This window comes from Medicago sativa, chromosome 5, assembly GCF_051527215.1.
Source record: "Medicago sativa cultivar Bolivia chromosome 5, Bolivia_mono, whole genome shotgun sequence".
NCBI classification, from domain to species: Eukaryota; Viridiplantae; Streptophyta; class Magnoliopsida; order Fabales; family Fabaceae; genus Medicago; species Medicago sativa.
In genome coordinates, this window is record NC_140753.1 from 46,240,024 (window position 1) to 46,263,440 (window position 23,417).

Genomic DNA, 23,417 nt, shown 5'->3' on the forward strand with positions numbered 1-23,417 from the left:
ATCATAACAGTCTTTTTGGTATAACAAAGATACTATAGAACTTCACTTCTACACGTAAATATTTTTAAAAGTAAGACCAACTATCGATTTAGTGAAATACATAAAAATAAAACCATTACTAAAATTAGGATGGCAAATCACATACATGGTTTCTTGATAGATTACGGCATACATGTTACCAACAAGTGGATTGGTCCAAGTGGTACGGGACTTGACCCCTATAAGTAAGTGATCGAGGTTCGATTATTGACTCTTGGGCAAGAAAAAAATCCGGTTGGGAGATGAGAACTTGCCTTGTATATCGAATAAGTTCCTCAACAAAGATTAGTCATCGCTAACTTGCGGTAGAAACCTTGTACAAATATCATAGTAACCCAAACACAAAAGAAAAAAGATTGCAGCATACAAGTTTGAAGTGTAACCAACACTTGATCGTTCCTTGAAAAATAAGAAACATACAAATATCTAAAAGGTTTCCGGCTTTCTTGAGGATGAAGAAACAATTGATGGATGAAGTTTTCTTCCATCATATAAAATAAAATAAGGCACGAGACTTTGTGCATCCTAATGAAAAGCTCAATATATTTCAAATGTTGTCCTCTACTTTAAAAACATTAATTAACCACTTCTAAGATAAACACTTCATATAAGTACTTATGTGAAAGTGTATTGGAAAAACTAGCTTGTTGTTTACCAAAGTAAGTAATCTATTACAGCACAAGCTTATGTATGGTATATCTTATATGTGCACATTTGTATAGATTTATCAAATTAAGAAAGGAAAGGAAAAACCATTGTATGGGATAAGAAAACGAGCACAATGATGTGGATATAAATTTTATTGGCATCATATATTTCTTGAATCTAATAGACTTACCGACAAACATGTATTATACCGTCTTACATGATACTAAATAAGAGACGAGAAAAGAGCAACCGGATCACAACTTGAGCTCATATCGTTCACTGAATCAACACTCTTATATAGTTACTTGACATATTCTGAGTCCAGCTTCCACCAAATTACAAGGCTTATTTGATTAGTAGTGGGATTTTCTGTATTGATAAATGATGGGCTGTCTCACTTAGTAGTGGGATTTTCAAAGCTCAGGCTTCATTGTATATTTAAAAAAATTATTTTGTTTGAAGCCTGTATTCGTTTTACAAGGTTGATGAAATGAGTCAAAAACAAACTAAAGTTACTTGGAGCTTAGTAATACTTGAGGATTTAGCATATGTTGTTGGTGTTGGGTCACTAAAGTTACTTCATTGTTAAACTCTTTGAACAACTTCAAAGATTTTCTGAATCGTGTCAAATACACTTTGCTCATCTACTAAATTAATTAGCAATGTTAGATGAAGTAAGATAAACAAATATCTCGGGCAAATTTGTTTAGTGATCCATATACATCATATGTATATTAGTTCAAATAAATCAGATGTTCTCAAATACTGAAATGTTATAAAGGTGGAACTCACATCCTTCAAGTGATATAAAATCAAATAATTTCAATAGTCCATATCCATGGATTTTGGAAATGTAAATCACACTTATTTTTAACAATAATGCCGATGATATACAAAAGGTTCTAATCTCATTTGATCCTTTTCTCATAAGTTATAGACCAGCTTATCAAGATCATGGAACTAAAATCCATTACTTGATTAGCATACTTATATAGAACTCAGGATTCATTATGTATTTTAAAAAAAAATCTTTTGTTTGAAGCTTGTATTCCTAGTGATTGTTGATGCAAGGCGTTACTTGGAGGTTAGGTTCAAATAAGGATTTAGTATATGATGTTGGTGGCTTCACAATGAAAATTCCAAAATTCATTTCATTTCAGTAAATGTAGTGCATTACCTCAGAATAATGTGCAGAATGTACCAAATGAACCGACAAAGAATATATGTATTGTCTATCCAGAAATGACCTTGCATAGTTAATACAGTTTGAAATTCTTGCAATTGAAGTGAAACGATACTCGGTCAAAATCTCAGTTGCCTATGAAAAATCTTGCCAAACGTGGCCAAACAAAAGAAGGAACTAACCACATCAATATTGAATAGAATAAGTAAATAAAGCATTGTGCTTACCTCATCATGAATGGCATGTTTGAAGGTGATATCATATCTGCACAGAAACACAAACTCAAAATTAAAGAGGTTCATTTCCAGAAGCATAGAGTTCTGATCTACATTACAAAGAAATTCAATTTCATTTTAAGTAAGATGGACTATAGAACCAATATCTCAAACTTCACAAAATGAATGAAAAAATAGCAAAAGAAAAAAACAGTATCAATAGGCAGATTTTGCTTTATGTATATATGAAATGGCCCTTCCCACGATTTTGTATCTAAATAGATACTAAGCACTTAGATATGAATACCTAATGTTGGAAATGACAAAAAAAAGTGAGTAATCCCTCTGATTTCAAATAAAGCATAAAAATAGCTTTAGTAGTAATTTTAAGAGAACTTATGTACCAAAACAAAATGAAATTTTAGTAGTAATCCATCAAGCATAACTTGAATGTTAAAATAATGTAGAGCTTTTGAGCCACAAAAACACACATAGAAGAAGAAATAGTGTGAGTTATTGAACCTTTTCATTAATTTTTTTTTTTAAAAATTGCTAAATTTATTAACCACTTACATCTGCAGTTACAAGGCATGCAACAGATGAAGACAATAACAAAACAAAGAAAATCATAAAATAAATAAAATAATCAATATCACAACCATTATGGGTGGTGGTTGATGTCGTTGCCATGTATGATATAAAGATTACACCATCATAATAACCGCATCAGAATCAGGCTATAGAACATCATGCACCACATCCAATTCTTGAAGAAAGTAGGAATCACATAAAAATAGGAATCACATAAAAATCTTAAAGAAACAATTATAACAGAATGAAAGGAGGCAATCCAAAATGGACGCTTAATGGCAAAATCTGATAACCGCAAGAGGAACACCAATTTGAAATAGAGAATCCAAACAAGCGAATAGTGAGAAATACATAAAATTCAAAGTTCTACATAAAATTTGCCAAAATTATGTGTTAAATATAGAACAGTTCGTGCATTTCTAGATAACCAACTTAAGCTTTTGGGAGTGGTTCTTTGATGTAAGAAAGATAAAGCAGTAGCTATATGTTTCCATTGCATTTCATTTGGATTATACTATTGTTAACAAAGAAAAGATAATATTAATAATGTCAGCACCCTGTAAAAGATAACTATTGGAATATCACATTCACAAGTTGTTTGATGCCAACATATTCCAATAACAAGCAAAATCAAACAACTCTAATAACAATTAGGAACAATTCTCACTTTCAATGCAATAGAGCAAAATAAAATTAATTTGTCCATACTAAAAGACCATCATCCCAATTAATTTGCACGAGAAGATCATGCCTCCTATATGTTCTCCAATGGAAAGATACCGATATTTTTGCATATTAAAACATAAAATAATGAAAACACTAAAATCTAGAAACTACTTAAATGCAAATGAAAGTTTGCATTCAGGAGACATCCTTGGACAGGAGGAAAATTCTTGTATAATCTCGACGCTTTTGCATTTCATTTGAAGATTGAGCAGTACCATTGATTGTCATGACCTGTAAAAGCCTTGCATTCTGCAAAATATATGTTGCGAAAGCAAGATCATTTGCTGAGCCATCAGAATTTAAAATAGTACACAATCTGAGGCGAGACGAAACACATTCAGGAGCTGAAATCGGGCATTTTCATTCATTCGATAAGCAGGAGCACCACTGTCAAAGAGATCAAAAGTAAAATTTATCAAAAATATATGTAAATAAGAACAAGCAAACAAACATACTACTCTCAACAAACCTTTCTAATAAAAAGAATTTGAAGCTTGGGACAATTCTTGAGAAAATCTACTACACCATCCCGGCCATGAAAGAAGTCAATAAACCATAGCCGAATATGAATTAAGTTTTAAAACACAGGAATGCCTTTGAAAGGAATATTCACTATGAGTAGAGAGTTAACATTGGAAATTAAATTAAACTGAATATCGGTTGAACAAATACAGGCTCTAACCAATTTGGACAAGAACAAGGATTTGAACTCTTCTACGTTGTTATTTTCGTCATGTCTCGTATATGTCACAAAAGAAGTATGCAAATCTTGTAGAATAGGACAAGCTTTAAGAAGTTTCATGAAATTATTCCGAGTTTCAAAACAAATATCTCTTAGATGTAGGGTTTTGAGATTCGGTAGATTAACACACAAATTTTCACCTTCAACTTTTAAGCTCTCAAGTTTGACAACAACTAGGGTTCGGAGGTGAAAATCGTGAGATTCTTCAATGTTACGTTATCGAGGAGGAGATGAAACTCCTCGACGTGGCGTTGTTTTGCGGCGTCTACCCATGCATAGAAGCTTTGATGATCAACTTCATAAAATCGAGAGAGTTTGAGGTGAAAGGTTTTGATGGGCTGGTTGGTGGCATGAGGAGAGAGCGTGTGTTTATCTACAAAACCACCGAAGCGATTGAAGCCGTCGCCGTCTTTCACGGTATCATCGTCGAAATGAAGAGCCGTGAGTGAGTTACAGAGTGGGGCCCACCTTTTGGAGAGAAGGGTTGTGGTGAAAGCAAGCTTTGTTGGAAGAAAAGAGAGAATGTGACAAAGTAACTCATCAGGTAAGTTGCTCATCATATCATCGGGTGCTGCTGAATTCTCCATTGACAGAGAGGAAGAAGAAAGACAAGAGGGTTTTGCGAAATCGTGATTCCTATTTGCGTGAAATAAGTGGTGTTTAAATACTTTAATTTCACAATAAATAAATCAATATCTCATTAGATTAGATTTAGTCCATATAAGTAGCAAAGATATATAAGTTGAAAATCAAACATAAAAATAAGGATTGGTCCATGTGGTAAGGGACTTGTCCGCTTATGTAAGTGATCGAGGATCAATTAGCGCCTCTTGTGCATGAAAAATATTCAGTTGGGAGATGAAAACTCACTTTTGTATCTCACAGTTCCTCGACAAAGATTAGTCACCGATAAGCGGCGGTGGAGACTTCGTACCAAACACTTAATCGTTCTTTGGAAATATGAAACACACAAATATCTATCGGGTTTCGGCTTTCTTGAGGATGAAGAAACGATTGATGCATGAAGTTTTCTTCCATCATATAAATTAAAATAAGGCCATGAGACATGCTGCATCCTAATGAAAAGCTCAATATACTTCAAATGTTGTCCCCTACTTTAAAAATATTAATTAAACATTTCTAAGATAAACACTTCATATAAGTACTTATGTAAAAGTTTATTGAATAAACTAGCATGTTGTTTACCAAAGTAAGAATCTAATACAACACAAGCTTATATGGTATATCTTATATGTGCACATTGGTATAAATTTATCAAATTATGAAAGGAAAAGGAAAAGCCATTTTATGGGATAAGAAAACGAGCACAATGATGTGGATATAAATTATTGATAGAAATTTGATTGGCATCATATATTAATTGATACTAATAGACTTATCGACAAACTTGTATTTAAAATTGATGCTTAAAAGAAGAAGAGAAGACATATTGCAACACTTGAAGCTGCTATTTGGTTCTATCCACCAACCTTAATTCCAGCTGCACTAACAAATAATCATATAACAAACAAAATAATCAAAATCACAACCATTATCGGCGGTGGTTGTTGTTGTCGCCATGTATGATTTCAAGATGACACCATTATATTAACCGAATCAGAATCAGGCTATAGCATCATTCTCTCGTTTCAATGTTTTTTGGTGTCGAATTTTTTTTATTATTGTTGGAAGAAGACAACCCATTATTGCGAGCCTCAATCTCAATCAATTTCTAATTTCTTGTCACCATGATGAGTACTCTGGTTTTGGTTTAAAATTTTAGCAAAAACAACAGTCATGTCTATACCCCGTGCCCAAACATTTTGATTCGGTGATGATGATCATCGGCATCATCAAGAAAACAATTCACGGAAACGCGGTCAGTATGGGAGTAGCAATAATGTTCAAAAACAACAGAAAGTTAAGCAAAACCACATCCAAACTAGAAACACCAAAAGAAGGAATTACATTGAAATCTTCAAGATACAATTATAACGAATGAAAGGAGACGATCCAAAATGGACGCTTAATGGCAAATCTCAAAACCGAAAGAGAAACAACATTTGAAATAGAAAACCCAAACAAGCGAATACGGAGAGAGACCGAAACAGAAAATCATAAAATTAAAAGTTCATCAGAAAATTTGCCAAAAATTTGTGTTAAACATAGAACAGTTCATGTATTTCCAGATAACCAACTTCAGATTTAGGGAGTGGTTCTTGAACATGTGACAACTTAAGCCAAAGAGGTTTTGATGTTGTGTTTAAATCATAAGGATTAGATAAAAAGTAAGAACGAGAAAGTAGTAACTATCTGCTTCCATTGCATTTCCTTTGGATCTTTCTATTGTTAATAACGTCGGCAACCTTTAAATGATAATAATTGGAATATCACCAGTTCTTCAATGCCAACATATTCCAATAACAAGCAAAACCACTCTAATAAAAAATAGGAACAATTCTCACTTTCAATGCAATAGAGAAAAATAAAATTAATTTGTCCCTACTAAAAGACCATCGTTCCAATTAATTTGTACGAAAAGATTAAGCCTATTATATGTTCCCCAAAGGAAATATACCGATATCTTTGTATATTAAAACATTAACTAATGAAAACACTTATATCTAGAAACTACTTAAATGCAAATGAAAGTTCGCATTCAGGAGACATCCTTGGACAAGAGTAAAATTCCTGTACAATTTGACGTTTTTGCATTCCATTTGAAGATTGAGCAGTACAGATTGCCATGACCTGTAAAAGTCTTGCATTCTGCAAAATATATGTTGCGAAAGCAAGATCATCTGCTGACCCATCAAAATTGAAAATATGACATGATCTGAGGCAAGATGAAACACATTCAATAACCGAAATTGGGCATCTCCATTTATTGGATAAGCAGGAACTCCACTGTCAAAGAGATCAAAAGTAACATTTATCAAAATATATGTAAAACAAAAGTAAACAAAACAAACATACTATCCTCAACAAACCTTTCTAATAAAAAGATTTTGAAGCTTGGGACAATTCTGGAGCAAATCTACTACACCATCCCAGCCTTGAAAGAAGTCATACAGCCATAGTTGAATATGAATTAAGTTTTGAAACACAGGAATGCCTTTGAAAGGATTGCCTTTCAAAGCCTCTCCAAAATTCTCTATGCTTAAAACCTCAACATTAGAAATTAGATTAAACGGAATATCGGTAGAACAAAAATGGGCTGTAACCAATTTGGACAAGAACAACGATTTAACCTCTTCCACTTCATTATGTGCCTCAGGTCTTGTATATCTAGGAAAAGAAGTTTCCAAATCTACTAGAATTGGACAAGCATTAAGAAGTTTCGTGAAATCATTCCGATTGTGAAAACTAACGTGACACAAATGTAGGGTTTTGAGAGATGGAAGATCAACACACAAATTATCAGTTTCAACTTTTAATCCATAAAGTTTGAGAACAACAAGTGTTTTGGAGATGAAAATTGTGGGACTCAATGTTACGTAACTTACCTTATAGAAGATGAGATGAAATTTCTCCACGTGGCGTTGTTTTGCGGCTTCTACCCATGCATCCAAGCTTTGAATATCAACATCAAATCGAGAGAATTTTAGGTGAAACGTTTTAATGGGCTGGTTGGTGGCATGAGGAGAGAGCATGAGTTTATCTACAAAACGACAGGAGCGATTGAAGCCGTCAGCATCTTTCACGGTATCATCGTCGAAGCGAAGAGCTGTGAGTGAGTTGCAGAGTGGGGCCCATCTTTTGGAGAGAAGGGTGGTGCAGAAAGCAAGTTTGGTAGGCTTAAAATCCTTCAAAAAAAAAAAAAAAAAGTAGGCTTAATTGCGGTTTTGCTCCCCCTATTTTAGTCTTGTCACAGTTTTGGTCCCTTTATTTTGAAATCACACAGTTTTGGTCCCCCACCAAACTGGATGAGTTGTTGATGTTTTAACAACGTGGCAGAATTGTCGTTGTTATGCCTTAATCCACATGTGTAAAACGAATTTACATGTCATTACATCTTATTTTAATATAATTTCAAAAATCAAAACCAGAAATTAAAATTAATGAAATGAATTAACTTAGAAAAAATATAAAATAGTAAACGCAAGACAAAAAATGAAATTGGGGATTGATATGAACCCTAAAGCTCCAAATATTCTTCTTCATCTCCTTTGTCTTAATTCCTTCAACATTTACACAATTGGAAATGAAATAACAAACTTAATCATTTAGTCACGTCAGCAACAATTTCGCCACATCATTAAAACAACGACAACTCCTCTAATTTTGTGTCGATTTTTTGTTGGGGGACCAAAACTCGTGTGATTACGAAACAAAGGGACCAAAACTGTGAGCAGACTAAAAATAGGGGTACCAAAACTGAAATTAAACCTATAAAGTATAAAAATAAAAATAAAAAGATGATTTAGCTCATCTATTTTCTATTTCTCTAATCTAACCATGAGAGTTAATGATCGGCAAAAACATAACCTTACTCATGTTAAACATTTGACACATCAACATATTTTTACCTTTTCAAGTCTTTTGTAACCAAAGAAAAATCTTGTTTAGAGGAGAGAGAAAATAAATGTCAAACAATTGAGGTGCTTTTGTAATAAAATATTCCTTTTATATAGTTGCGTCTTTTTTGTGGCGGTCGGGGTTCGAACCCCGTAAAAAATCTTGTTTAGAGGAGAGAGAAAATAAATGTCAAACAATTGAGGTGCTTTTGTAATAAAATATTCCTTTTATATAGTTGCGTCTTTTTTTGTGGTGGTAGGGGTTCGAACCCCAGCACCTTGCATATTTTTTTATGCATTGTTCATACCAACCGAGCTAAGCTCACGAGGACTTTTATATAGTTGCGTCTAAACAAACTAAATTGTTTAAAAAAATGATTTTATTATTATTGGTAGAAGATGATTTTATTATTATAAACAAACCCACAATTGATTCTGATTTTTTTAAATCTCTAAAAAATTAATCTTTAAATTATTTAATGTTAAAATCATTTTTATTTTAATCGTATCAAAATTAATATTTAAATTATTGTATACGCTCCCTAAATATTATTTTGTTTTTTGTTGCTTGGGTCATCCGGAAGCAGGGTGTGCATAAAAACCGGTTTTGTTGGCCCAAACTATAAATCTCGGTGAACCAAACTAGAAAAGTCCAAATCATTTCAATTAGACCCGATCCAGTTTATTTTGAAAAGGTTCATTTACCAATTGGATAACCGGTTATTATCCATACCCAATAATTTTAATAAACTACACCTAAATATTTGTAAATCGATTGTTGATGATACGCTTGTTGCAGAGCAAGCCACTTGCTAGTATTTCATTGTTCATTGTTTCCTTTTTAGATAACTTTCTCAATTTCTTTCCGAAACGCATGTCGCAAAACACAACAACGGCAACAAGAATCGATGGTGACAATGACCACAACAACGGCGACGGCAATCGACAAGGACGTAAAGTCTAGATCCGGCTTTTGTTTTTGACAAAGCAATCGGCTTTTGTTGTGTGCCGTTTTGATATATCAATTTTCGCTTTTTTTTTGGAATAAAAGCGAAAAAGATAAGAGCAACAGAGGAAGAGAAATGACGGTGGAGGAGTAGAGAGAAGCGGCGGTGACATAGGACATAAACGGAGGTGACAGAGGGAGAGAAATAGTTATGTTGAGCTAAACCCCCATGAATTAACATTATGCTTCTTCTTCTTCTTTCACAGGGAGAGAGAAATGGTTTGTTCCGGCGACGTTTTGTATAGAAAAGAAACACGATTCAGTCATTAAAAAAAAAAAAAACCTATTCATATGTAGAAAACCGATTCCTAACCGGTTATGAACCAAACCGAATTGGATTTTCAAAAGGTTTGATGAACCGATCCAAACCATAAATTTGGTTTCAGTTTGGTTTGGTTCAAGGATAAGCACAATCCGATCCAAACGTAACAGTCGTATTTTTCAAAAGGTGAGAGAAAATTATATTTTTTTAGAGGAGAGGGAAAATATGGTTCAAAAGATTGAACTAATTTTGTAACAAAAAATTCTATTTATATATTTGTGTCCAAACGAACTAAATTATTTTTGTAAAAAAAGTGATTTTTATCGAAGTAAACGAACGCAAAATAAATTCTAATTTTTCATAAATCTCTAAAAAAATAATATCTAAATTATTTTATGTCAAAATCACTTATATTTTAATCCGTAACAAACGACAACGTCTCTTTCACACCTCTATATAAAGAAGTGAAGACTTGAAGATTTTCAAAGACTCACAACAATTTTACACGTGCCAAAACTCGCCGAAATTGTTTCACATCAAAGTTCACTTAGAATTTCTTAACAACTTTCATATCTTAGAAATTCTAGAGTCTTAAGAGTACGTATTCGATTTGTATTGTGAACACCACGATTGTATATCAAGTGTTCAACGTCAAACAAATTTCTTTGTAATTCCGTTTGAATAGAAGTCTCTTGCAGCTTGTGCTTCGAGCATAGGAAATCTCTTGATTTTGTTCTTGAGCATAGGAAATCTCTTGCTAGTTTTAGCATTGAGTGCTTGTAATCGGATATTTGATTTTAGTGAACTCTCCTTGGAAGTGCAAGGGGGACATGACTACTTCCGGTTTGTGGAAGGAACCTCGTATAATTGCTTTGTGTCTTTCATCTCCCTTTCTCTCTATTTTTATCCGCTGCATTTAGATTCCGAACATCACTTCGGAAGCCGAACTCTATCGAGGTTACGAACAGGATTTCAATTTAGGAGAAAATGAAGAAAAATCTAACACAATTCAACCCCTCCCCTTCTTGTGTTTTTCTCACCTTCAAGGAGGATCTTGACTATTCTCATATAGCAGTAAGTATGTCAGCTTTTATCAAAAATAAATTTCGAATCCACATAGACTCATGCGATACCAAAACCTTTCAACAATTAAAACTTTTTTTAATATAGAAAGTGAGTTTGTTTAAGCATGTGTTTTAGTCTATGTAGTGTAAGTGATGAAACAAGAATAAAAAAGATCGTATTGCTGGGATTAAACTTCGTTACCTTTTTTATGGAAAAACTTTGTGACCTTATCGTCTAATGTCTTTCATGAATCGATTATATACTTTATAAAAATTCAATTATGACTCCACATAACCCTCATTGTATGTTTCCATGTCTAGTAATCGACATGAAATCTATTGATTCATTTGACTTCTAATGCTAAACAAAATAGTCAATTGGTTCAATAACATCTGACCAACTAGTATGAGTGAATGCAAATTTAACTTTATGTTTATGCTTTAGTATCATGATTTAATAAAGATCCCTTAGATAAAAAGTTGATGTCTTGCACTTTCTAATTCAGAAGTTCATTTTGGGATTGGACATAGAAAAAGCATTAATAACATAATTAAACCAAAAACATACTACCTCCGTCCCTTATTATAGGACCCTTTTAGAAAAAATACGGTTTTTAATAAAGTTGATTATTGTGTTAAATTTGTTGACAAATGATATTTTTTTCCATGTTTGCCCATCTAATAATTGAAATCACAATTCATTATTTTCCTATATTAATTCCCAATACTACTTGAATAATGCACCAAATTAATTTATCATTGTACCAATTTCTGAAAATGAACGTAGACTAGTTGGAAAACAACACAAAAAATTGAAACGTGAATAACCTTTCCCTTTCTTTTCTTTTTTTCCTACAAAAATTTGGAATCAGTCTTGTTTTCCCACTAAACTTATTGCTGGTGTTTCATCAAAGAAAAAAAGAATTTATTGCTTTTCAAAAAATATGTAGAGTAAAAATGGGTAATTTTGTAAAGAAATAATTAATGCACTTGAAAATATTAAAAGGGTCTTATAATAAGGAATAAGAATTTTTTCTAAAAGGGTCCTATAATAAGGGATGGAGGTAGTAATGAATAATTGTTTATATATAACTAGCCTTATTAATTATTTACAAGAAATTCATAGCAACTACGCCTAATCCCAACAATAGAGAGAGTTAGTTATACATAACCTTACAATAAGAAACAAGAAGAAAAGATATTTGATGCCGAAGTTGATTTCTTGTTCTTCTTCGTTATATCATTCTCCTTCCTTTTCTATGTATTCTAACTTTCTACCCTCTGCAGTCTGCACCAGACCTTCGGGTCTATGGTGTGGTATGACATATCCAAAAAAATTAGTTATGAACTCCTTTTTAATAGATTCTAGAAAGTTAAATTTCTCTAGGCGAGACAAAATCCACCTAGAGGATTTTACAAGATTCAATGAATTTGACAGCATTCTGAATAGCGTCAATTTTGAAACTTTCTGCCTTGAGTCTCATTTGGATCGGTTGGCTCTCTTAGCGGAATTCCTACAAAATATGAAGGGAAAATAGGTAAAGTAAATTAAGTGGCCCAGAAACAATAAATATTTGATATTTATAGTTAATTGGGGATTTTTACCAAGATTACTTGTAAAGTTGCATGTAAATTATCAGAATTGTGGCACTTATCTACTCTCTCTGACTTAGAACTTTGTTTTCCTCAAACAAATTTAACAGTTTTAGTCAATCTCTTGAATAGAAGTCTCTTGCGGTTGTGCTTGAGCATAGGAAATCTCTTGATTTTGTTCTTGAGCATTGGAAATCTCTTGCTAGTTTTAGCAAAGGTGAGCATTGTAATCGGATATTTGATTTTAGTGAACTCTCCTTGGAAGTGCAAGGGGGACATGACTACTTCCGGTTTGTGGAAGGAAACCGTATAATTGCTTTGTGTCTTTCTTCTCCATTTCTCTCTATTTTTATCCGCCGCAATTAGATTCGAACATCACTTCGGAAAATTTGAACTCTATCAGGTTTTGAACAAAGTGATTTCAATTTAGGAGAAAATGAAGAAAAATCTAACACAATTCAACCCCTCCCCCTTCATGTGTTTTTCTCACCTTCAAGGAGGATCTTGACTATTCTCATATAGCAGTAAGTATGTCAGCTTTTATCAAAAATAAATATCGAATCCACATAGACTCATGCGATACCAAAACCTTTCAACAATTAAAACTTTTTTTAATATAGAAAGTGAGTTTGTTTAAGCATGTGTTTTAGGCTATGTAGTGTAAGTGATGAAACAAGAATAAAGAGATCATATTGCTGGGATTAAACTTCGTTACCTTTTTTTTTTTTATGGAAAAACTTCGTGACCTTATCGTCTAATGTCTTTCATGAATCGATTATATACTTTATAAAAATTCAATTATGACTCCACATAACCCTCATTGTATGTTTCCATGTCTAGTAATCGACATGAAATCTATTGATTCATTTGACTTCTAATGCTAAACAAAATAGTCAATTGGTTCAATAACATCTGACCAACTAGTATGAGTGAATGCAAATTTAACTTTATGTTTATGCTTTAGTATCATGATTTAATAAAGATCCCTTAGATAAAAAGTTGATGTCTTGCACTTTCTAATTCAGAAGTTCATTTTGGGATTGGACATAGAAAAAGCATTAATAACATAATTAAGCCAAAAACATACTACCTCCGTCCCTTATTATAGGACCCTTTTAGAAAAAATACGGTTTTTAATAAAGTTGATTATTGTGTTAAATTTGTTGACAAATGATATTTTTTTTTCCATGTTTGCCCTTCTAATAATTGAAATCACAATTCATTATTTTCCTATATTAATTACCCACTACTACTTGAATAATGCACCAAATTAATTTATCATTGTACCAATTTCTGAAAATGAACGTAGACTAGTTGGAAAACAACACAAAAAATTGAAACGTGAATAACCTTTCCCTTTCTTTTCTTTTTTCTACAAATATTTGGAATCACTCTTGTTTTCCCACTAAACTTATTGCTGGTGTTTCATCAAAGAAAAAAAGAATTTATTGCTTTTCAAAAAATATGTAGAGTAAAAAGGGGTAATTTTGTAAAGAAATAATTAATGCACTTGAAAATATCAAAAGGGTCTTATAATAAGGAATAAGATTTTTTTCTAAAAGGGTCCTATAATAAGGGACGGAGGTAGTAATGAATAATTGTTTATATATAACTAGCCTTATTAATTATTTACAAGAAATTCATAGCAACTACACCTAATCCCAACAATAGAGAGAGTTAGTTATACATAACCTTACAATAAGAGACAAGAAGAAAAGATATTTGATGCCGAAGTTGATTTCTTGTTCTTCTTCGTTATATCATTCTCCTTCCTTTTCTATGTTTTCTAACTTTCTACCCTCTGCAGTCTGCACCAGACCTTCGGGTCTATGGTGTGGTATGACATATCCAAAAAAATTAGTTATGAACTCCTTTTTAATAGATTCTAGAAAGTTAAATTTCTCTAGGCGAGACAAAATCCACCTAGAGGATTTTACAAGATTCAATGAATTTGACAGCATTCTGAATAGCGGCAATTTTGGAACTTTCTGCCTTGAGTCTCATTTGGATCGATTGGCTCTCTTAGCGGAATTCCTACAAAATATGAAGGGAAAATAGGTAAAGTAAATTAAGTTGCCCAAAAACAATAAATGTTTGATATTTATAGTTAATTGGGGATTTTTACCAAGATTACTTGTAAACTAAGTTAGTAAGTTGCATGTAAATTATCAGAATTTTGGCACTTATCTACTCTCTCTGACTTAGAACTTTGTTTTCCTTAAACAAATTTAACGGTTTTAGTCAATCAGTTTGATGTAGACAAGCTAGCAGCACGAATCGAGGACAAAGTGGCGCGGTTCAGGTCGGAACGGTGCAGATTTTACATCCGGTGTCCGTTTGACCCGAATTATACCTTTTTGGATAGTCTCGGACCTCACGAGCAAATCTCATCGCTCACCACCGATTGTATATCAAGTGCTCAAACCAAATTTATATCTTCGTAATTTGTTTGTTTAGAAGTCTCTTGCTTTTGTGATTGAACATAGGAAATCTCTTGCTTGTGTGCTTGAGTATTTGAAGTCTCTTGCTTGTGTGTTTGAGCATTTGTAATCAGTTTGGATTATAGTGAAAATCTCCTTGGTAGTGGAAGGGGGGATTGGACTACTTCCGGATTGTGGAAGGAACCAGGATAATTGTTTTGTGTCTCTCTCTCTTCTCTCTCTCTCTCTCTCTCATCTTTTATATTCGTTGCATTAGACTCCGAACTCAATCGTACTTTGGACTTAGTTTAAAAAGAAGAAAAAGCTAACACAATTCAACCCCCTTCTTGTGTTTTTCTCACCTTCACGACTCATCGTGGAATTAATTAGTTGAGCCGGGAAAAATTGTCGATGCATAAATCTCAAAGAGGTATTGGTTTTAAAGACCTTTCGGCTTTCAATCTAGCCATGTTAGGTAAGCAAGGGTGGAGTATCCAAACTGAACCAGAGTCTATTGTTTCTTGTATTTTTAAGGCACGCTACTTCCCCAACAAAGCATACCTCACGACTACCATTGGTCATAACCCTAGTTATGTGTGGCGCAACATTCCTCGTGCCTCGTTTTATTGTCCGTGGTGGCGCTCGATGGAGTATTGGCTCCGTACTTGTATTCATATCCTTGATGAACCTTGGTTGCATAATGGTGAGCATATTGCCGGTAATATTTCATGAGCTCATTTTGTTCGTAATGCTTCGAGAAATTGTCTTTTAGACCCTTATATTAAAATTTGGAATGAACCTCGTTGTTCAGCAATTCTTTAGTGAGGATTTAGCTTCTAAAATTCTCAGCACGCCTCGTTTTGAGCAGGTTCAACATGATAGGATGATTTGGAAAGCCGAGAAGAATGGTCGTTATTCGGTGCATAGTGCCTCGCCGGTTGTGTGTCACCGAACTATTAGATTTATCGCATCTTCACCGCCCGGGGTATTGGTCGGGAATTTGGAAGCTCAAATCTCCGCCAAAGGTTAGGAATTTAATATGGCGGATGTGTCGAGGATGCTTACCAACCCGTGTTCGACTTCTTGATAAAGTCGTTCAATGTCCTACTCGGTGTGTTAGTTGTGACTCTAATCATGAGGATTTAGCTAACATATTTTTCGAATGTCCTTTTGTGTGTACAGGTTTGGTCTATGGCGGGAATGTGGCACAAAATTCAAAATGCAGTGGTAACGTCTCCTTCGGCTACCGAAGTTATTTTCACTTTGTTGCACTCTTTATCCGTCACACTCTCTCAACGAATGGCTGCACTAATTTGGAGCTCTTGGAAGCATAGAAATGTCAAAGTGTGGGTAGACATAGCAGAGACTTGTGTGACGGTAGTTGATCGAGCTAGGTCCATGGTTGAGGATTTGCAGCTCGCGAATGCCCCTTGTATTAACACACAGTCAGCTGTGCTTACTGTTGTTCTTACTACAGCTGCTGCTCACACACAACCAGCTGCGGCTTCTGCTGTTCTCTCTACAGCAGCTGCTGATCACGCACTTCCAGCTAGTGCTGCTGCTGTTCCGGTGCGTTGGAAGGTTCCCGCGCAAGGTCGTATGAAATGGAACATTGACGCCGCGTTTTCAGTACTTTAGTAATAGAACCGATATCGGTATATGTCTCCTTGATGAAGGTGTGGTGTGTTTGTTCTGGCCAAAACAATCAGCTTTGTTGGTGTTTACTCGGCTGATATTCACGAAGTCTTCGGTCTCTATCACGCCGTGCAATGGGTGAGTGACATGCAACTCGATAATATCGATTTTGAAGTTGATTCCAAAAGCACAAGTGATGTGATTTACTCATGAAGGGAAGACATTTATGAATTAGGCAATATCATCACAGCTTCTCGAGTTCTACTTTCCTCCAAGTTCAACAACTCTCGGGTTGAGTTTGCTAGGCGACAAGCAAATGAGGTTGCTCATACTCTCGCAGAGAGACCACATTTCTCGCTTGTCCCGTTGTTTATTTTCATATACCCTTTTGTATTGAGACTTTGATTATTAATGAAATTCTATAAGCACCTTTGTCTAAAAGAAAAGAGACAATGAAATTATTCCGTTACTTTTCTTGTTCTTTAAGCTCTTGAATTCACTTTTTTTACTCAAAAACCTTGCAAATTAAATGAGTTAAATCATTTTAAATATATTTCCTCGAAATTCATTAATTTATGTATCGAATTTATCAAATATAAAAAATATCAATACATTTCTCTCTTCAAACCGTAATTTTCATATCCTACAATTTCCTTAAATTAAATATCCTAATTTTTGGTTTGTGTATGAATTAAGAGGATCTTTTTTTTTTTTTTTTACTCACCGCTTGTTCACTACTCTTCTCTTGAGAAACCCTAACAAACAATCACACGTCTTCAAAATTTCTTCAAAGCAATGAACAATAATCACAAGCGAATAAGCTCTTCTCATCTTGAATCGATGGAGAAGAAGAAATCAGTGGTTGCTGCGACGAATGAAAAGGTGCACCCATATATTTGATGATATTGCCTTCTCCTTTCTCTCAAAATTGTCTCTTAAATCATTCAAGCACTTTGAATGTGTTTGTAAATCATGGTCTCTCTTGTTTCAAAACTATCAATTCATCAACATGTTCTTATTACGATGGAGCATCTCTCCTACTCTATATTATTGAACACTATAAAGAAGTTTTGTATTTTCATTTTGGTTAGAGATTCTAGAATTAACTCAAATTTGATTTTTCAAATCGATTTGAAGAAGATAAACCTTTTGATATTTTTGGTTTTGGTAGTATTAATGGAACATTTTGTCTCCATCAATATGAATCTGATAAGTATGGCAAAATTGTATTGTGGAACTCAACTACGCAAACAATCAAGCTTCTTCCACCCAGTAAGGATGAGTCGGCTCTCACTAATAAGGTAAATCTTTTTGATGTTTCTGTTACATCTCGTCTTCATAGATTTGGTTATAACCATGTAACAAATGACTATAATGTCATTCGACATGTAAAAGTTTTTATAGAAGAAGAACCATCATGTGATTACTCTAGTGATTTCAAAGAAATTGTATCTTACTGGTTTAGAGATAGCCTAAGGATTAACTCGTGGAGAAAACTTGATGTTGACATGCCGTCTTCTACGGACTGTACTAAAGGTACCTAAGTCGACATGGGTGGTGTGTGTCATTGGTTGTGTGAAAAACATGAAGATAACCCCATTGGACCATGTTTGGTATCATTTTACTTGAGCAATGAGGTGTCCTTCACAACACTCATACCCTTAGATTTACATGACTGTTTCGATGTTGGAGTAGAGTGGATAAATTTGGTGGTGTTAAATGGGTCCATAGCATTGATCTCATATCATGAAGAAACTAATTTTTCTGTATCAATTCTGGGTCAACTTGGTTTCAAAGAATCTCGGATCAAACTCTTTATGGTTGGTCCATTGCCTTGCGTTGAGCGTCCTATTGGAGTGGGGGAAAAGAGGGAAATAATCTTCATAAGAAAAGACAAAGAAGTAGCTTGGTTTGATTTGAGCACCCAAATGATTGAGGAGCTTGTTTATAAAGCAGAGAATCTTCATAGTAGGATAACAAATTACAAGGAAAGTACTCTTAACATTTACTCGACAATAATTGTCATATCCCAACAACCAGATTTGGTTATTAAATAAACTAGCTTGTTGTTTACCAAAGTAAGTAATCTAATATAGAACAAGCTTATAAGATATATCTTATATGTGCACATTTGTATAGATTTATCAAATTATGAAAGGAAAACTAAAAGGCATTTATGGGATAAGAAAACGAGCACAATGATGTGGATATAAATTATTGATAGAAATTTGATTGGCATCATATATTACCTGAAGCTTAAGAGGGGACAACGAATTGATATTAGCATAGTAGATTGCTTAGGAAAAAATGTCTACCTTGTTAAGAGGGGACAAACTTGTACTTAGATTAGACAAAAAGAATCAACATCACTTATATGATTCTCTTTCTTAGAGAATTAATACTGCTTGGCATATTCTGAGTCCAGTTTCCACCAAACTATAAAGCTTATCTGATAATATTGCCTTACGTACATTACAAAGATCTTGAGAAAGACTTCAAATTAAATTAGACTTCCATATATATGACTACCTATAAGCCTGTGTTTTTATCTTCTCATAATACACTTTAATTTAGTGCATTCTACATTATATTTGTTATCCATTTCTCTATACCTGAGATTAATGTGCAGAACATACCAAATGAAAAGACAAAGAATATATGTATTGTCTAACCACCCTGATAAGCCACCCTAAAATATATCCGATAAAAAAGGATCAAACGAGCGACCGCAACCACATAGGCTGAACAGAGAAAGCTGATACAACAGAGCTATAGAAGAATAACAGAGCTCCCAAACAATCTCCTGGATCCCAACACCATTCATAGAAAAGTAGTAACTATCTGTTTCCATTGCATTTCCTTTAGATCTTTCTATTGTTAACAAAGAAAAGATAATATTAATAATGTCAGCATCCTGTAAATGAAAACAATTGGAATATCACAACTTCTTCAATGCCAACATATTCCAATAACAAGCAAAAGCAACTGTAATAAAAAATGGGAAAAATTCTCACTTTCAATGCAATAGAGCAAAATAAAAATTAATTTGTCCATACTAAAAGAAGCATATCTGTCACAGAAACACAAACTCAAAAAATTGTTAAAAAACTTAACAAATTTGAATTGAGCATAGACTAATACCGAGTGCATAATATTTTTGTAAGGACTAAAACAACTATTAAAATTAAGTAAGGACTAAACTTAAAATGCCTCAATTTTATAGGGACTAAAAACATATTTAACCCAACAAAAAAAGTCAGATGTGGCATCCACGTGTGCTTCACCGTTTGCTCAATCATCAACAATTAACAGCGAGGACCTATTTTGCTAACGGAAAAAAACGTCGGGGACCAAAAATTTAATAAAATTTAAGTAGGGACTAATGTTGGAAACGCGCCTATTTATAGGGACCTAAAACATAATTACCCCTATTCTTTATTATGAGTAATAAAAATTCAAAAAAGGTGAATTTTATTTCGTCGAAGCTTTTGGTAAATAATATTTGATTATTATAATTGTCAATGATAAAAAACAATTCTTTTCTTCAAAAAAAACAACTCATTTAATTATTAATTTAACGATTTGGTGTACCGATACACTCAAATTTTTGGGTGTACCATAGAATTTGCCTAAAAAGTTTAGGTGAGTTGGGTTAGTTAACCACGGTCAAGGAAGACTTCAAGGCTTAAAGAGCGCTAATAGATATATTATCAGGATCGTGTGATATTCAATGTAGACTTTTCGTTTTTTGAAAGAATTCAATGACGACTTTTTATAAGTTTGCATTCAGGAGACATCTTTGGACAGGAGGATAATTCTTCTATAATTTGAAGCTTTTGCATTTCATTTGAAGATTGAGCAGTACCATCGATTGTCATGACCTGTAAACACCTTGCATTCTGCAAAATATATGCTGCAAAAGCAAGATCATTTGCTGAGCCATCAGAATTTAAAATAGTACATGATCTGAGGCAAGATGAAACACATTCGGGAACCGAAATTAACCATCTCCATTTATTGGATAAGCAGGAACTCCACTGTCAAAGAGATCAAAAGTAACATTTATCAAAATATATGTAATACAAAAATAAACAAACAAACATACTATTCTCAACAAACCTTTCTAATATCAAGATTTTGAAGCTTGGGACAATTCTCGAGAAAATCTACGACACCATCCCAGCCATGAAAGAAGTCAACAAACCATAGATGAATATCAATTAAGTTTTGAAACACAGAAATGCCTTTGAAAGGAATGCCTTTCAAAGAAGCCTCTCCAAAATCCACCATGCATAGAAACTCGACATTGGAAATTAAATTAATCGAAATTTCGGTTGAAAAAATATAAGCTCTAACCAATTTGGACAAGAACAAGGATTTGAACTCTTCTACGTTATTATTTTCATCATGTCTAGTATATCTCACAAAAGAAGTATGCAAATGTTGTAGAATAGGACAAGCTTTAAGAAGTTTCATGAAATTTTCAAAACTAACACATCTCAGATGTAGGGTTTTGAGAGTTTGAAGATCAACACACAAATTTTCACCTTCAACTTTTAAGCTCTCAAGCTTGATAACAACTAGGGTTCTGGAGGTGAAAATCGTGATATTCTTCAATGTTATGTTATTGAGGAGGAGATGAAATTCCACGACGCGTCGTTGTTTTGCGGCTTTTACCCATGCATACAAGCGTTGATGATCAACTTCATAAAATCGAGAGAGTTTGAGGTGAAACGTTTTGATGGGCTGGTTGGTGGCATGAGGAGAGAGCATAAGTTTATCTACAAAACGACGGAAGCGATTGAAGCCGTCGGCGTCGGTTGTCTTTCACGGTATCATCGTCGAAACGAAGAGCTGTGAGTGAGTAACAAAGTGCGGCCCACCTTTTGGAGAGAAGGGTTGTGGTGAAAGCAAGTTTGGTAGGAAGAAAAGAGAGAATGTAACAGAGTGGGGCCCGTCTGTCCGCTCTTTCTATTGCACTAATGCATGTGATTATTTTATTATGTTTGGTCGTATAATTTTGATTAAAATTATATATATTATTTTCTTTTGTGTCTTTTAGTCTAATTCTCTAAATCTTATTCTGTAACTCAAACATCATTCAACAAGTAGTACATCAATTCAACAACAATTATCGCTCATAATCAACAACAAAACATCATCTTTATAATTCAATAACAGTACACCAATTGGACATTTTCCCAATATGCACATAGAACCATTCATTTGGGTAGTCATCCAAAAACAAAATTCAGGGTGTTCCAAATTTAAAATATTTTCAGAGTCTAAGTGCAACTTTTAGAAGTTTAGGGAGTATGGGTTGCACACCCTCACTGCAACGTGGATCCTCCCCTACTATCAAAGCATTCCAAATGTGTAGCAGGAAGTTTCTTTAGGTCAATTTGAACATCATTGATGCAGGTATTTTCAGTCATAATGCGCACAATGAGAGCACCAAAATGATAGGAATAGAAAAGTAAGAGTAGAGAAAGTACATTAAAAGAAAAAAATCTTGTAGTATTCAAGTTCATTGAGACAATAACACTTGCCATAGCTGCTCTATAGTACAAATAGATGAGATTCAACAAACACTACAAACCAAAAAGAGATTCAAAAAGAGTGAAATTCAAGAGGGGTGACAAAAAGTACACATTTCACACCCTTCAAGCCAAATTTTTTTCTTATATTCCCAAAAGTCAGTAAGCATTCTGTTAGGCACCCTAATCGATGCGAGTGCCTCGTCTTGGTTTCTTCATTGTTGAATTGCTTGCCAAGTTTCCTTTTGCCTCAACTAGATTCTCAAAAACTTGAGAAAAATAATTCTGTTGAGAAATTTCATACAAATAGCAATATCTATATGAGCTTCTGTTGGAACATGTGTGGAAATTGAGTAAAAAAAGACTAAACACAAATTCCCATGTCGGGTAGAACTAGTGTTGTGTGAATTGAAAAAAGTGGAAGTTTCACATCGGATGGAACACACACATTAGTAGTGTTTATATAGTGGGGGTGTACCTCTAATTAATGGGGGTACATAAGCACTAGAGAAAAAATATATATTGGTATATATTTTATTATTTGGAAATGATAAATTAAATAATTAATTTAATCATTATTAGAAAGTGCTTTCTTAGTCCCCAAGTTTTGCTAAAATATTTTGGTACATAATATGATATATTTTTGTACTAAATTTAATATATTTTAGTACTCAATTAAGATATTTTTGTACTAGATCTAATATGTGAATTACTTAATCGCAAAGTAATATGTTACTTGTTCCCAAAGTTTCTCATATTACTTGTTCCCAAAGTTTCTCACTTATTAGTTGTGAATTTTCCCTATAAATAGAGAACTCACATAGTGCATTCCACACACCAAAGAGTTTCATTGAGTTGTCGGGAACTCTTTCTCTCTTCTCCCTTTTTTTGACTTGTGTTGACGAGTCTTTCATCTCTTCTCCCTCCTTCGACTTGTTTAACAAGTCCTTCTCCTTTTTCTACTCCTTTCTCGTCCCTTCGGAATTAAGAGTGTTCTTAAGACCATAGTCCCTTTTCGGTTTAATGTCCCTTCGGAATTAAGAATGGTCTTAAGTTCACAATTCCTTCGGTAATATATGTCCCTTCGGAATAAAGAGTACTTTTAAGATCATAGTCCCTATTTGGAATAATAATGTCCCGTCGGAATCAAGAATGATCTTAACGGTATATAAAAATTATTCAATAATTTTATTTGAGGAGAAATGGTGGTAACACCATACTTGAGTGGTCATAGTACCA

The 23,417-nt window shown here is 33.7% G+C and overlaps 2 protein-coding genes and 2 pseudogenes across 2 annotated transcripts; 1 reads left to right on the top strand and 3 right to left on the bottom strand.

Moving 5' to 3' along the window:
- Positions 1–3,503: 3,503 nt before the first annotated feature.
- On the bottom strand, positions 3,504–4,731 carry LOC146922440 (FBD-associated F-box protein At4g10400-like; annotated as a pseudogene).
- Positions 4,732–6,647: 1,916 nt separating this feature from the next.
- On the bottom strand, positions 6,648–8,641 carry LOC146922441 (FBD-associated F-box protein At4g10400-like). The gene is made up of 3 exons (XM_085711536.1): positions 8,633–8,641; positions 7,135–7,950; positions 6,648–7,051 (listed from the first exon to the last, which is right to left on the bottom strand). The coding sequence occupies exons 1-3, from the start codon at positions 8,639–8,641 to the stop codon at positions 6,776–6,778; spliced, it is 1,101 nt and encodes a 366-aa protein (XP_085567662.1). The 3' UTR covers positions 6,648–6,775.
- Positions 8,642–17,436: 8,795 nt separating this feature from the next.
- On the top strand, positions 17,437–18,698 carry LOC146922442 (F-box protein CPR1-like; annotated as a pseudogene).
- Positions 18,699–20,399: 1,701 nt separating this feature from the next.
- LOC146922443 (FBD-associated F-box protein At5g56380-like) lies at positions 20,400–20,931 on the bottom strand. Its single transcript, XM_085711537.1, has 2 exons — positions 20,761–20,931; positions 20,400–20,678 (listed from the first exon to the last, which is right to left on the bottom strand). Exons 1-2 carry the CDS (start codon positions 20,929–20,931, stop codon positions 20,400–20,402), a joined length of 450 nt encoding a protein of 149 aa, XP_085567663.1.
- Between the last annotated feature and the right edge of the window lie 2,486 nt (positions 20,932–23,417).

Excerpts from the sequence above, each read along its gene's own strand:
- LOC146922441 (XM_085711536.1), bottom strand. Across the intron at positions 7,052-7,134 it reads AAAATCTTTTTATTAGAAAG|TGGAGTTCCTGCTTATCCAA; the intron begins GTTTGTTGAGGA and ends TCTCTTTGACAG.
- LOC146922443 (XM_085711537.1), bottom strand. The coding sequence starts at position 20,931 with ATGGTGGATTTTGGAGAGGCTTCTTTGAAAGGCATTCCTTTCAAAGGC. Across the intron at positions 20,679-20,760 it reads AAAATCTTGATATTAGAAAG|TGGAGTTCCTGCTTATCCAA; the intron begins GTTTGTTGAGAA and ends TCTCTTTGACAG.